The sequence below is a fragment of the Cyanistes caeruleus genome, chromosome 5, assembly GCF_971803275.1.
Source record: "Cyanistes caeruleus chromosome 5, bCyaCae1.hap1.1, whole genome shotgun sequence".
Taxonomy (NCBI): Eukaryota; Metazoa; Chordata; class Aves; order Passeriformes; family Paridae; genus Cyanistes; species Cyanistes caeruleus.
The window spans coordinates 25804252-25818550 of NC_141705.1; the positions used below are offsets into that span (position 1 = coordinate 25804252).

Here is a 14299-nt window from a genome sequence, read left to right on the forward strand (position 1 = left end):
TTTGCGTTTAGCATTTTTTCAGCAAATACCTTCTCATAAAAGTTGTTATAGAAGATTTCCAACCATAAGTAGTCTGAAAATAGTAAGCAAACCACTGGAGGTCAATTCTGGTTTTCTGTTTTATTTTGAAATGGTTTGAATCAAAGAGTTTTTGTTCTCAAGAAAGAGGCAGCTAGTGAATACAATTCATGTCTTAGACTGAAGGATCAATACCAAAAAAATTGTTAACAGTAGATACCTGCCTTTTTTTAAATTAAAACTTTGTATCACACATTTATCTAATAAAAGGTCTTAAACACTTCAACAAAGGAGAGAAGTGCTTCCGAAGTGCTTAGTAACCATATAGGATAGGTTGCTGCTGGCATACAGATTGCAAATTATATTCAAGATCTGAGCTGGAGGAATGCTGATTGCAAAGTCCAACACTCAAAATACAGCTAAATACCAGAATAATCCTTGTTCCTGTCTACAGGGATAGAATCTTTACTGACAGGATAGCATACCCTTTCCCCTTATCAGCTAATTAAGCCATTGATTATTCAAAGCATAGGATCAACAGGGCATGAATAGCCATTTTGTATTTATATTTACCCTTGTTGTTCTGTATATATCCTATGCATTAAGTACTTGATAGAATTTCAGCCTTGCAGTTAATCCGGAGTTATTTCTAGATCTCTGGCATCCTGGAAAGCATCAACATTACAAAATATAAAACAACCAGAAAGGAATGTACTTTATAAAATACCCAATTTATATTATCTCCATCTTATTAAGGAGAAAATACAAGTGTAAAGATATTATTGACAGTAACATGTACATATATATTTTTTAAGAGTGGCAGTCCAGTTGCTCAGGATAATCTAGTTTCCTTAAATAGAGAATTATCCATTCTCTTATTACAGTACCTTTCTTCACTTCTTTTCATCAAATTTATCCAATGTTTTGTACCTATGATCAAATTCTACTGAAAATACTCAGCTGCAAATACTCAGCTGAGACCATAACTAAGCAAACCATTTTTCTGCCAATGAGAAAAAACAAAAATTAGGGGAAAATCCAAGGAGATAATGCATCTTAAAGCAGCTGAAAATGGACCTAACAAATGAATCTATATATTTTACTATGTCAGAAGTAGTTTGAAGAGAGAAATCCTCTATCAGTGGGGAAGTACAGCCTCTTTAGTAATATTTTTCCCCCAACAGCCTCTACAGAACACACTGTAGAAAGAATTTGGCCTGTTGGTGTTGCGTCTTCCCCTTGCACTCTGCCAGCATAAAGAAATTTTACTTTAAGGACATAAACATATTTAATTACAAATCTTCAAAACTTGATAGCCCATGCTCCACAGCCACATGATTACATGAAACAGAATAATCTTTAATATATATTTTTATTTGTATATTATTTCTTATTGTGAAAAGAACACTAGATTATGAGCCTTGCATGTCTTTCACATTGATGCTTGCAAAAAGTTGTGTTTTCTCCTCTCTGTATTTCAACTTTTGCATGTATTATCCTGAAAAAAAGACTATTTCAAACTGCCCACTTATATTTCAAGAAATCAGCCAAGGTGGACCAAATGAACTAATAGTATTTTCCAAATCTTACAGCCTTCAGTACTCCCATCTACATTGTAGATATACTTAATTCTTTTTATAATATTGCATACTTAATTAATTTCATGTTAATCAATAGATATTAAAACATGCTCATTAATACACCAATTGAATATAAAGGTTAATGACTTCACATAATATAATTGTTACCAAACCTTTCCATCTTTCCATTAGCAGACACAAAGAAATTTTAAAACAACTGCAAAACTTCCAATATTTGCCAGTATATGACAATGTATGTGCATCTGCCATAGAGCAGCGTTATGGAGAATACAAAACGCATTAACAGATAATACCACCTCTTTGTGCAAGAGCAAAGTGTTATCTTTCATTCCCATTCTTTATTCTTCTTTTTCTGCCCCAAAACTGCCAAATACGCACTGCTTGTAGGAGGTTAGTGGCATTGTCTCAATAAATAAATTTTTTGTATTTAATAATCAGGTCCTACAAAGATTAGAAATTCATGTATTCAGCCCCAGTCAGGATTTGACCCTCAGTCTTCCATTGTTTTTATTCTGCTTTTGACAATCCAGGTTTATCTGTGGATGGATCCGCTTCTTCTAAGTCTGCAAACTCTTCCTCTATAACTGGCTTCAATATTTTCTCTATTTGTGTAAGTCTTTTTTTCACTTTCTGTTGTGCACCTTCATACTCAGCCAACAACCTGGCAAGCTTTGTTTGTAACCTGTCCATAGCACGTTCCATGTAGGCGACCTTCTCTTCCAGATCTTTAGGATCACTTCCTAAATTTGCAATTTCAATGTCCAGCAACCCATCTTTCATTAGGATTTGCTTGCCTTTTTCTTCCAGCATAGCCTTTGCATCTGGATACTCTGTTAAAGCCTCCATGAGATCATCTTTAGACAGACAAAATAAGTCTGAGTATCCAATACTTTTAATATTGGCTGTTCTGCGATTGCCAGCTTTGCTACCTTTGATATTAAGAATGCTGATTTCTCCAAAGTAGCTGCCATCACTTAGGACCACAAATTGGGTAATTCCATCATCAGCAACTACTGCCAGCTTGCCTTCTTTGATAATGTACATCTCTCGTCCAATATCTCCTTTTCTGCAAATATAATCTCCAGGACTGTATACTTGAGGCTGGAGTTTCAAAACCAGTTCAACCAGCAGACCAGCTTCACAGTCTGCAAAAATCCGAACTTTTTTTAGCGTTTCCAGGTGAACATTGATTGCAATCTCTGCTCTTAGCTTATCTGGCAGATATTTCAAGACTTCTCTTTCATCCACAGCCTTTTTATTTGTCCACAGGTAGTCAAACCACTTTATAACTCTTTTTTCCATGTCCTTACTCACATTCCGAAAGTGCATATACTGCTTGATAGCATCAATTCTCGCTTGAAACTCTGCCCTGGCAGCATTCATGTTGGAGATCATCGAGCCCACATTACCAACAATGGTGGCGAAGATCAGAACTCCAACCAAGAAGTCAACAACCACAAAGAAATACTCAGAATCTCTTACTGGAGGGGGGGTTTCGCCGATAGTAGTCAGGGTCAGCGTTGACCAGTAGAGACTGTAGACATATTTTCTAGTCAGTCGGGCAAATTCAGGATCTGAGGTGTTGGGGTAGACCCATGTGTCAGCCCCAAATCCAATGGCTTTTGAGATTGAGTAGTACACACAGGCATTCCAGTGAATAATAATCACAATGTACATGACAAGGTTAGAGATCCTGAAGATATTTGGGTAGTTTGTTCTTGTTTCTGTTCTCTGGAAGAATTCAAACATCCGAGCTACTCTGAGTAGTCTGTTTATTCTTAATTCTGGGTAATTCAATCCTAACTTAAAGTATAAGAGATCGGTTGGTATGATTGACAAAAAATCTAGTTTGAATTGAAAAGATTTCTTGTATTTCTCTCGTAGCTTTTGTTCTTCTTTCACCAGAAGACCTTGTTCCAGGTAACCTAAAATGAAATTGTAAATAACAAAAAATGCTACAGGTTCAAACGTGTTGGATTTAGTGTCAGTCCAAATCTACTTTGAAAAATATTTTGGGTACAAGTTCCATATGGAACATAACTTCTCTTACATTCTAATATTTAGTTTCTTATTTCCAGATAGTCTGCTTAGTGCTATATGGTTCAGCTTGAGCTATGAATGATAAACAATTCTAGATCTGAATATTTTCCTCCACTTTTCCACTATGGTGAACATTTTCCATTATGGTGAACAAAAAAAAAAAATCCATCTTCCCCTCCAAAGAAATCTCCACAAGCTATAGGAAGGGTGATTAATGTGGAAAAGAATTCGAACACAGGAATTTCAGTTCCATATTGAGTGTATCTACTTAATAGCTCCATAGCAAAATATTTTAAAATAAATAGTTGCAGCTGAAGTTAATGGGCTGTCTTGCATGCTCAGTGGTCTTGAAAATCAAGCAAATACTTGAGTCTCCCATTAACACATAAACCAGATTCAGCTGCTGGTTTTTCAGAACCCCCTGATCCTTTCTTGGCTGTACCACATGTTTCTTTTGTCTCGGTGAGTCAGCTGCAGGCAGAACACCTTGTAGCTGCATATCTCAAACTTTATCTGTATCTGAGTAATACATCAGAATTTCATCAGAATTTCTCCTACTATTTACAGTAACACTGCAGTCTTTCAGAAATCTCAGTGTCGTTTTTTCACTAATGCACCTCATCAAGGCTATTAAGTAGTAGTGTTTTGATTTAAAAAAATAAACCTGGCATAAATATGTAAAAAGAAATAATTAATCATTGAGTGTATTTACCTGTCCTTGTCCGTACAAACATATCAGCAACATAAATGGCATCAGAAACATAGTCAATTATAAGCCATGCCACTAAGTAATCATGCTGAAGCTCATCAAAACAGGCTCTGAATATGAAGAAACAAGTGTAAATTACCATAAAACAAAAATTAAATACTTGCATGAATCACTGATTAATAGAATATTTTTTGATCTAGTCAGGAATATTATGATTTTCCAGAAGTTCTATGTAGTTATTAAAGGAGTACATCACCTAGCAATAATCATGGTCCAGTTGTACATGACAGGCATTGTGATGCAAAATAACCAGTTGTAATATATATTTCCTGCTGGATCAATGGTGAAAATATCTTTCGTCATCCTAAGTGGTAAGGAGGGGAAAAAAAGAGATTTAATAAGAGACTTGAAATACATGTATCATTTTTGAGGAACTAAGCATTCCAGATATTATTATTGTGAAATAAATGGTCTTTATCAGAGTTAAACTTCCTTGCTCAAATGCATGGAAGATATGAAGCTGGTGTGACTTGGTGTGACACAAACTTTAGAATCTAAATTTTGATGAGCAAAGTTAGCTTGGCAGTCTCACTTTATAGTGGCACATGTGATTTTTAGATTATTTTTTTCCTACCCAAATTACTCTCTTGTCTGATAATTTATTTTATCATTAAAAAAAAAAATTATGTGACTACTAATTTTTAAATAAATATAAATTATTAGATGAATCATGCCTTTCTCACAAAGTCTAGCCTGAGAAAGATAAAACATTGGCATAGTTTACATAAAGAAACCAAAGAACAGGAAATCATACAACACAGGTTTCTACTGCACTGTTTCAAATTTTCCTTCCTTACCAAGAAAATTATGAATTTATCAAGCAGACTATAAAGCAACAACTTTTAGAGCATAGAAGAGTTTACTTGCTTGTAGGTGCCCTTCTGTGTGGAGATTGCTTTATGCTGACACGTCGTTTGCTGCAGTGTGTTATCCAAGAAATATTAGATAATCAAAATCCAAAGGAGATATATCTTGATTAATGTGTTCAGATCACCTCCATGCATGCATGTTTCTGTTGTCCACATATGAATTTAAGTCAAAATAACTCTCCTCTAGGGAGAACAACAGCAGTCCTTACTCTCATTCACTAAGTTATAAACATCTTTACAAGACATCTGTGAATTAATTTGTTCTTACATCAAAAGCAATTTTATTATGCAGCATAACTGGACCTAAAGAGAAAATACTTACGCTTCCATATTTTCTTTCTTCTTCCACTTATCTTTATTTTTATTTTTATCCTTTTTTTCTTTGTTCTTTTGTGTTTCTCCATCCTTTTTTTTTTCTGGCTTGCTGAGAAATAGATTAATATTTTCCATTATTAAGGACCAAGTTAAAACATATTTAGAAAAAAACTAAATATCTTAGCAAGAGTAGTATTACTACTCTTCATCTTACCTCTTCTTTTCTTTTTTCCTTTTCTTCTCCTCTCTAAGAAAAAGAAAAATATGATAGGCTCATGGGATGCACATCCCATTTCTTCAACATCTATTTATTATAAGCATCTGAATTCAGTAAGGATAATATTATACTCAAATGCTTGGCCTTCAAAAAACATAGTTTTCTTACTGCTTATTTTATTCACCCAGAACTACTTTTGTTTAAAATTAATAGATACAATATCAGTAACTTTGGTAATAAGGATGATCATCATCATAACTGATGTGCATGAAGTTGAAATATATGTGCAGTCTCTTTTGGGCTTACCTGAATGACATATCTGTTTCTAATGAAATTACTAGATATTTATTATAATTATTTATTTCTGCTTTTATAATCAAAATTGCAGTACTCTCATTTCATCAAATGGCAAAGATACTTACTCCTCTTTATTACTATTATTGTTAATATTGCAGCATGCAAATACTCCAGGTAGATATTGTTGTCTGGGGAACAACAAAACAACACAGTTATATGATATCTGCTGAAATGTAAAAAAAAAACAAACTCTTTAATACTTACAATAAGCAAAATACTACAATCTTTAAAGCTTTGTTTATTACTAAGAGTGATGAAAATTATATGATAGCAGGTATATGTGTTTAGATAACCCTATGTAAATCATCAAACTATAAAAAAACAAACTGACGCAAAGTATATTTGACATACCTGTTTTCCCCTTTGTGTGTCAGTCCAAGGTCCTTACTGGTGTCATGCACTACCACACTGGGAACAATTGTATGGGAGTGATGGGTCTCAATCACTCCTACCTTCATGGTCAGGTTTGTTTTAGCTTGGGTAATTGGAGAAGACTGAATAAAAAAAAAATCAAGTCATTTTACCACTAGAATAAGTCGCTCTTTTTTTTGCCAAAAAATCCTTGTTTTCCTGAAGACCAATGTTTTTAGTTTCCTGTCTCTCATCACATTCCCACCAGAAAGGAAAATGACCTGGCAACTGCTGCTAAAGGGAACATTTTACACATCTTTAGGGAAGCATTAATTTAGGTCTTTCTCCTGAGTTTTGACACATACTTTGAAATTATTTAAACAATTGTGTCTGAAACATCTACCACTGTTTCACTGGGTTTTGAACCACAGGTGTGAAACACTGCATCAAGATTGATAAACAGATTCATGTACAGATGACATCCTTCTGAAAACCAGACTAAAAAGTATCCCCTGGTTGTAGGTCCAAAGAAATCTCATTAGATCTGATAAATGAGACTTAGACTGTTGAGACCAAGGAGTGGGTTCTGTAAATAAGAGGGTAAGACTAATGTAGTAGCTTCCTTATTCATACAGCAGGTGGTATATAAACACCTACACAGAAATGTTAGTGGCTCTTTATGTCTGGTCTGTTCATCTCAAGGGAAAAAACAACCCTGAAATATTTTATAGCTAATACAGTGCATTCTAGTGCATAATTTTCTAGCACTGGTGTAATTAACTTCTGCTCTCCTTTTTCACCACTTATTCCTACAATGCTCAGTTAGATCTTGGCCTTGGCAGGACTGCCAGCTCTTCAGGCATGAATTCTACCAGTGTGATTTGCCAGGGCCATTTAGAGAGGATTATAAAACAGGTATTGATACTGCTATCCACTGCAGTAACAATATCCCAGTATGTGTGAAATCAGAGTATAGAGATCTCTGTAAGCCACAAACTAACAAATGAGTGTCTGTACCACTGATAAGTGAAGTCAAATGCCATAGGGATCGGTCTTAAAGCAGTGCATTCTGACACACCACAAAGGAGAAGCAGAATGATTTCGCTGACATTATTGCCAGATTTACTTGGCTTCTCTTACTTGTCAATGAAACTAAAAATACACCTATACAGGAAGTGGGAGGGGAAGTCCATGTTTCCAGCACTCATCAGACATGAATGACACATGGAGCAAAAAATTATACAGTAATATCATGGAATAACAGAATATTCTGGTTTGGAAGGGACCCAAAGGGCTACTGAGTGCAACTCTTAAGTGAACGGCCCATACAGGGATCAAACCTACAACCTTGGTGTTATTAGCACCATGCTGTGACCAACTGAGATATAACATTCTGCAAAATAGAAAGATAAAGATTGAAGATTAAGATGTGTTATTCCATGGATAGTCCTAAATATAGTCCAATATTACTGCTCAGTCTTAAATGCTTACAAGAAAAGGATCAGGTCTAAGATAAATAGACAAAAAAAATATTCTAAATATTTAAGACATGGTAAACTTCAAGTTAGATTCGTCAGGAGACTAAAAACTGTACCAGGGTTTCCACTGACTTACTGTTTGAAAGTGAGAGGATTGAAATTACACCAAGTTCATTTAAGTAGCTTTATATCTGCTTACAGGAGCTCTGAAAGCTCTACTAATGCTGGCACACAAAATTCCATCCTGATTAAACCTATATCCTCCACAGGGCCATACAAATAATGGCTCAAAATAAAGCTGTGTCCAACTCAGCACCAGACAAATTCAAATGCATTAATCTCAAGGGAAATAATTTCTCTGGCAGAGTGGGCTCTAAACCATTCAGTTCATGTTAGTACTCACAGTAGCAGCATTTCTACATAGGCACGTATTTTTCATGTTTACTTTTGCTCTTTGAGTCTTCTTTAGTTTCATCAACAGCAAAAAAATTGACTTTGTGCTCTCCAGACATACTGATTTGCACTTATACTAGAGTTTAAAGATGATGATAAGTATGATAAAATATAAGTTGCCCAAAATCACACCAATCCAGAGCACATAGCCTGAAGGCTGGGGAAAAAAACCTGTATCCTCAACATTTCCATGTTCTTCAGGTTAATAGGATTTGCTGTGCATTTTTTCAAATAAACGAATTCCTCTGGCTCTGTTGGTGTCTATTATAAGCAGAGGCACTGTGGGATACTGGGTGCTCTGGGGAAGCAGCCATGTATAGGATTTCCGGGGGAAGAGGAGCTGCCATTTGAGGCAGGACTGGGCATTTCATATTACTGAGGCACTGAAAACATAAAGTAGTATAGAAACTGAAGTATTAACTACCCTGTAGTCTCAAAATACCAAGTTTGAATGTCAAGCTCAGGTAAGTTCTGCACCAGCTTATTTCCTTGTCAATCAGTCAGGATGTGTAGCACAAGAATATGTTCAAATTCCACTAGTCTGAAAGCAAACTGTGGGGACTTTAAGTTCCCAAGCCTACAACACAGAAGTGCTAATGCAGCATGTGCCCAGTGCAAGCTGGACAGACACAGTAATTAAATCTAGTTTGGGGACTCTTGTTACAGCATTTTCCCATACTGGGTAAAATAGAAAACATCACATTAAACTCAGTGGGTCCAAACTCATCTTTATGCATTTTCAAGAATTTCAAATTTTTTACTAAATTCTATCACTATGATGTTTCCTATTCTGTAGTCACACGTATTTTTTTCTTAAACTGATACATTGTCACAGCTTGTTACAGTGCTTTTTAATATCGGGATGCACATTTTCACATTATCATATTTAGGTAGTAAATTAAAAATGTAATAGATGCTTTCTTTACATATATTTTAGATTTCTACCATATGGTTTTTACTGTATCATCGCAAATAGTTTCCTTTTACTACTCTGGATTTTTTTAAAATGTAACTACTATGATAAACAACCAAGTTTTCAAGCATTATGGCCTGAAAACTAATTATATTAATTACTAAACATCAAAATCTTTAGGGCTGCAAGAAAATGAAGGCAATATTTTCCTTTTACAGGATTGTAATGAGTGGAAGATCAGCTCCTGTATCTTCTACTCTTGTATTTTACGTATTTCTCCCTTTCTTACTGGCCCACCACATTCACATCTAATCATTACTTTCATAGAGAAAATGCTTTAAATAAGGATACCCTGGAACAGATTCTGGCACCATATAAAGGTTTAATTTTTTTCTTTACAAAAAGCAGCAAAAAAAATCTTCATTAACATTGAAATCTGCAGCATGCTACAGCATGTTCTGTTTTTTCTAACACGCTAAGAGTCCTTAGCAGTTCTGCAATAAGCAGTTTCAACAAGCAGTGTGCATGCTTACCTTGGGAACGTAATCTGCTGCTTCTAATAGAGATTTCAGCCTTTTAAATCAGCCACATTTCCTTACTACATAGGCAGAACCACCATGAAAAGCTAAATATAATCAGCATTTCAAAAATAAATCCCTTATTGATCGATTTCATGAAGAGCCAGTCCTCTGTGCCGTTCTCTGAGTTATTCCCAAGGAATGGTTATTAGAAGAGGATTTCTTTGACCTAGTGATGGATTTTGAGATTTAGAGGGAGATGAAAGTGACAGTGGCCGTCAGTATTATCCTTCACCTGAACAGAAGCTTACTAACCCTATCTACAAGCACAAGAAGTGACAAATACTGGAGTGAGCTCCAATTCAATTGTTTTGAAATTGAGCCAAAAATATTGTAAATAAATATATGTTCAGTATTTTCTGCTCCCTTCTTTTCTTAATATTGCAGATGCTTTTTAACTGTAGTAACAGTTTTTTTACTGTGATAGATAAAACACATAAATTGAACTTTTCTGCTTATTTTAATGTGTATACCATATGGCTGAAGAAAAGGAAATAACATTTTAAACTACTTAAAGTTTTTAAATAATATAACATAAAGTATTTTGATACTTAAAAAAATCCGGTGACTTGAGGACACATTTTTACTGGAAAATCCCTCAATTATGGAGTTTTAAGACATTGAACAGATCTTCAACTTCAGTTGAATCTAATCTGAAGAATAGATTATGACTTTGGAAAATGGTTTAATTAGCTGCATTCCTCCTCCATTAGAAGCGTGCAAGAGTGCATCTGTAGTGGCCAAAGATCAAGAAAGATCCCATGAGGATCCTAGCATATACTTCAAAAGAGAAGATGGTATTTGCCACCTCACCTTTCATATTTCACTGCTGGATATCATGAGAATGAGGAAAATAATGTTCTCTGAAGTCTGAGTCATGAATTTTTCAATCTGGAATCTTGTACATGGCCCATTTTTGTGAAAGCAAAAAAGAAATGCTCTTAAGCAGCAAAAAGAGGTAAATGTTGAAACTTGAATTTATATCTTTGTCACAACTGAGACATAGCTAAAGTTACTGTATTACATTTTAACTTTGCTTCAAAAAAAGAGAATCCAGAAAAGCAGTCTAGCCCCTGGGATTCCGGGATTATGACACATTTGTTTCTATAACCAAGGGCAGCAGGAAAAAAATTCCATTAGAAATCATAGGAACCAATTTAAATCTTGCAGCCCAGGTGATTGAGTTTATGGATTTAATCATAAAACAAAAGCTCAGCTGTTGCACTGTATTAGGAATGGTAAAGTGACGACACAGACTCTCTAGCCTCAGTTGCAAAAGAGATCAAGTTTTACTCTTCCAGATCTTCTTTTATAGGCAGTTCTCAGCAGGTCCAAAAAGGTGAAACTCTCATTGGTCATGAAACTAACACATAAACATCATTGGAACTACATAAACATCAGTTAGGAACTACACACCTTGACCGTTTCTTACAAGTAAACAATAAGGTGGCAAACAACACCTGCAAAGGTTGTTTTCCTTCTCTAAGGACTGTTTGGATTCCTCCTTATGATTTCTCAGGCCAGAGTGAGTTATGTACTTGACTTTCCCACAGGCTCAAGTTAGTACCTGAAGCCTAAAAATCTCTTATTTTACCACTGTCAGTCCCCACACTCAGCAAAGGTCAGCCTCCTGATGATAGAAACAAATTAGACACATCAGCTGCTATGGCTTTCCAATCCTGACAACAGTCATTCCATTTTCCAGAAAAGAGAACATGCATTTGAAACTTAAAGAATAAAAATCCTTTTAAATAAGATAGTAATGGGCAACAAGGAAATGCATCATTTATGCACAAGCCACATATACCAGTTTTGAATAAGATACGCAACATAGACAAATAAATAATAGAATAGATAAAGAACTGAATAATCTTCTAAATTCTGGCATATGCTTTACTGTTGTCTTTGAAGAGCTGAAATGCATCTCTTATCCTAAGATCATAGAAAGGAATCTCAGAAGGTTACTGCATTCAACAAGTATTGAATCTTGATCAGTTTTACCTCTGTCATTCTCCAGGGTTTTTCCCTGTCTTGCAGTCTGTAAGATGTCAGTGTTTAGTGCTGAGCAGTGATTCTGTGAATATGTGGTAGCTATATGGTGGTATATGGAGTCCCAAACCATATGTTTGGGGACATATGCCTTGTTATGTGTCACAAAAGAGTTGATGTATCTAGTATAGAACTCCCAGTTTTCTGATAAAATAAAAAGTCCTGCAAAGGAATGGTAACTTACTTTTTTCTTCATTGGTTTACCCTGGAATTTTTCAAAGCTCTGAAACAGAGGAAGATGAGTCTTACTAAACCTCCCCAGTTCCTTGTCTCACAGTGGCCAGGACCTAGCTAACCTGTGAAGAAGCTTTCAGGACAAATTCTGGATGAGCTCAACACAGTGGTGTCAATTCTGCCCTCCTTTAAAAGACAGTTACTTAGATGTCATTGACTTCACTGACAATTATATTAGCTTAGTGTCAGTATTTTTTCATAGATATATTTTCCATCATTCTGTATTCCAGTGAAGTAACCTTGACTAATGGGAGAATGACTGCACTAATGGATTATTGTTTTAGTAGGCCAACTATAATCTATTTTTGAATCTTGCATTGTCATCATCTGTAATTCTTCTCAATCCTATTAAGGCTACATGTTTGTACATGTCTAGTTTCAGATACCCATAGCCAAAACACTAGATACATTAGACATATGACTTATAAATAATCAGGTTTTAATAGCACAACATTGCCTTTCAACTTACTGTGTTGAAGCTCTGTAAACAGAGCATTTGGATTGGGACCATGGCTTCGGCAGGCTTATTTTCTGCAAATACTCTTTTGTTTTTTCTAGTGCTGATGTGATTTCAGCAATTAATGTCATGTTGGAAGTGCTGTAGCTGAGAAGACTCCAGGGCTTCTGGCTTATTTATGCTCTTGTGTAGAATTCAGTGTCATGAAGCTCAATTTGCCCCAATGAGGCTTGATAACTAGAAAACCATCAGTGCCAACAGTGTCTCCACCAGTAGGTGGTACTGTATTTTTACTTTAGGGTGAATGATGGAGAGTGATATAGAAACAATTTAAGATGTGTATTGGTTTACTGGGTTCTCATGTGCAGGTGAGGCTGAAATCACAAAATACCGCAAGTGCTCTCAGGCACAGAGCACAGCACCACACAGTGTGCTCACTCACCTTTCACCATCATTTTCCAGGTCCAGAACCTAGTTTTTGCATGGATCCTCCGCACAGGGACTAGCATTTCTGAAATGTCCACACTGTGTCTGGCCATGCCTGGCAGTTTTTTCTGTGCCCTGAGATGAACCTACAGTAAGACTTTCCTTGTGCCTTCCAGGTTCAGTGGGTGTCTCTCCCCCGAGATGTCTCTTCAACTCCCAGCCTGAAACCTGCAAGGAACAGAGAGACTGGCTTATCAGAAAACTCTCTGGAAAATATTAGATCTTCATTCAATGGTATAATTGGGATAAAGAAAAATTGTAGTGACCCTACAGGAGTTCCAGAAGCTCTGTACAGTCAGTACTTCTGTTTAGCAGAATTTTATTTCAAGTTAAAACAACATAGGAAATCTTGGTTCTTTGTGCAGAAAAATTATGCTAAAATGTTTACACATGCAAAGGTGATTCAACTGATATTAATTCTGCTTAAACAAAAATCATCAGTATATGCCATTGCCACCAATAAGAGTGGTGGAAAATGCACTGTAGATAAAAAAGTTTTAATAAATCTAGTTTGCATGTTATTCACTCTTTGTAGTATAGAAGGAGTTAAGGTGGCACCATCTGGGCATTTATAAGGGAACATGTATACAATTAATCTCTATACAGCAAATACAGAAATCTAATAATTTTGAACTTCAGTCTAATGATATTTTTTTTTCTCAGTTGAATTTAATTTCTTCCTGCATTGTTTCTTCCTGTATTGTTCCTGCAGGTCTGCCCTAAATCACCATGTAGAGGGATAGATAGAGTTCCCACATTCACAAATCTACTTTGGTCATTTTTGTGTCCTACATGCCAGGACAGGTAATAAATCTGTCTGTAGCTTCTGTATTGAACAGAACTCATGTTTGGGCGCTTTCGTGTAGCAGCAACTGCTGGCAGAGTAATGCAGAACAGGGAAGCTGAGCAATGGTAACAGGATTTAAAAACGCCACAGGCAATTTTCCTAAATAATAATAAAAGAGATAGATCATCCTTCATGTCTGCACCTGAACTAGCTGCACAGTGAACAGGCTTTTTAATTGTGGTGGAACTTGTTGTCATCATCTTCAGTATTTATGATAATACAATTAAATACTGCGTGAGGAACTCAAAGTATATGCACATAAGAAAA

The 14299-nt window shown here is 35.6% G+C and overlaps 1 protein-coding gene across 1 annotated transcript; it reads right to left on the minus strand.

Moving 5' to 3' along the window:
• Nucleotides 1-2102: 2102 nt before the first annotated feature.
• CNGA1 (cyclic nucleotide gated channel subunit alpha 1) lies at nt 2103-6673 on the minus strand. Its single transcript, XM_023925264.2, is given in 7 exon segments — nt 2103-3544; nt 4372-4478; nt 4625-4732; nt 5620-5721; nt 5827-5852; nt 6248-6318; nt 6533-6673. Coding segments are annotated over 7 exon segments (1944 nt in total). The 5' UTR covers nt 6645-6673; the 3' UTR covers nt 2103-2126.
• Between the last annotated feature and the right edge of the window lie 7626 nt (nt 6674-14299).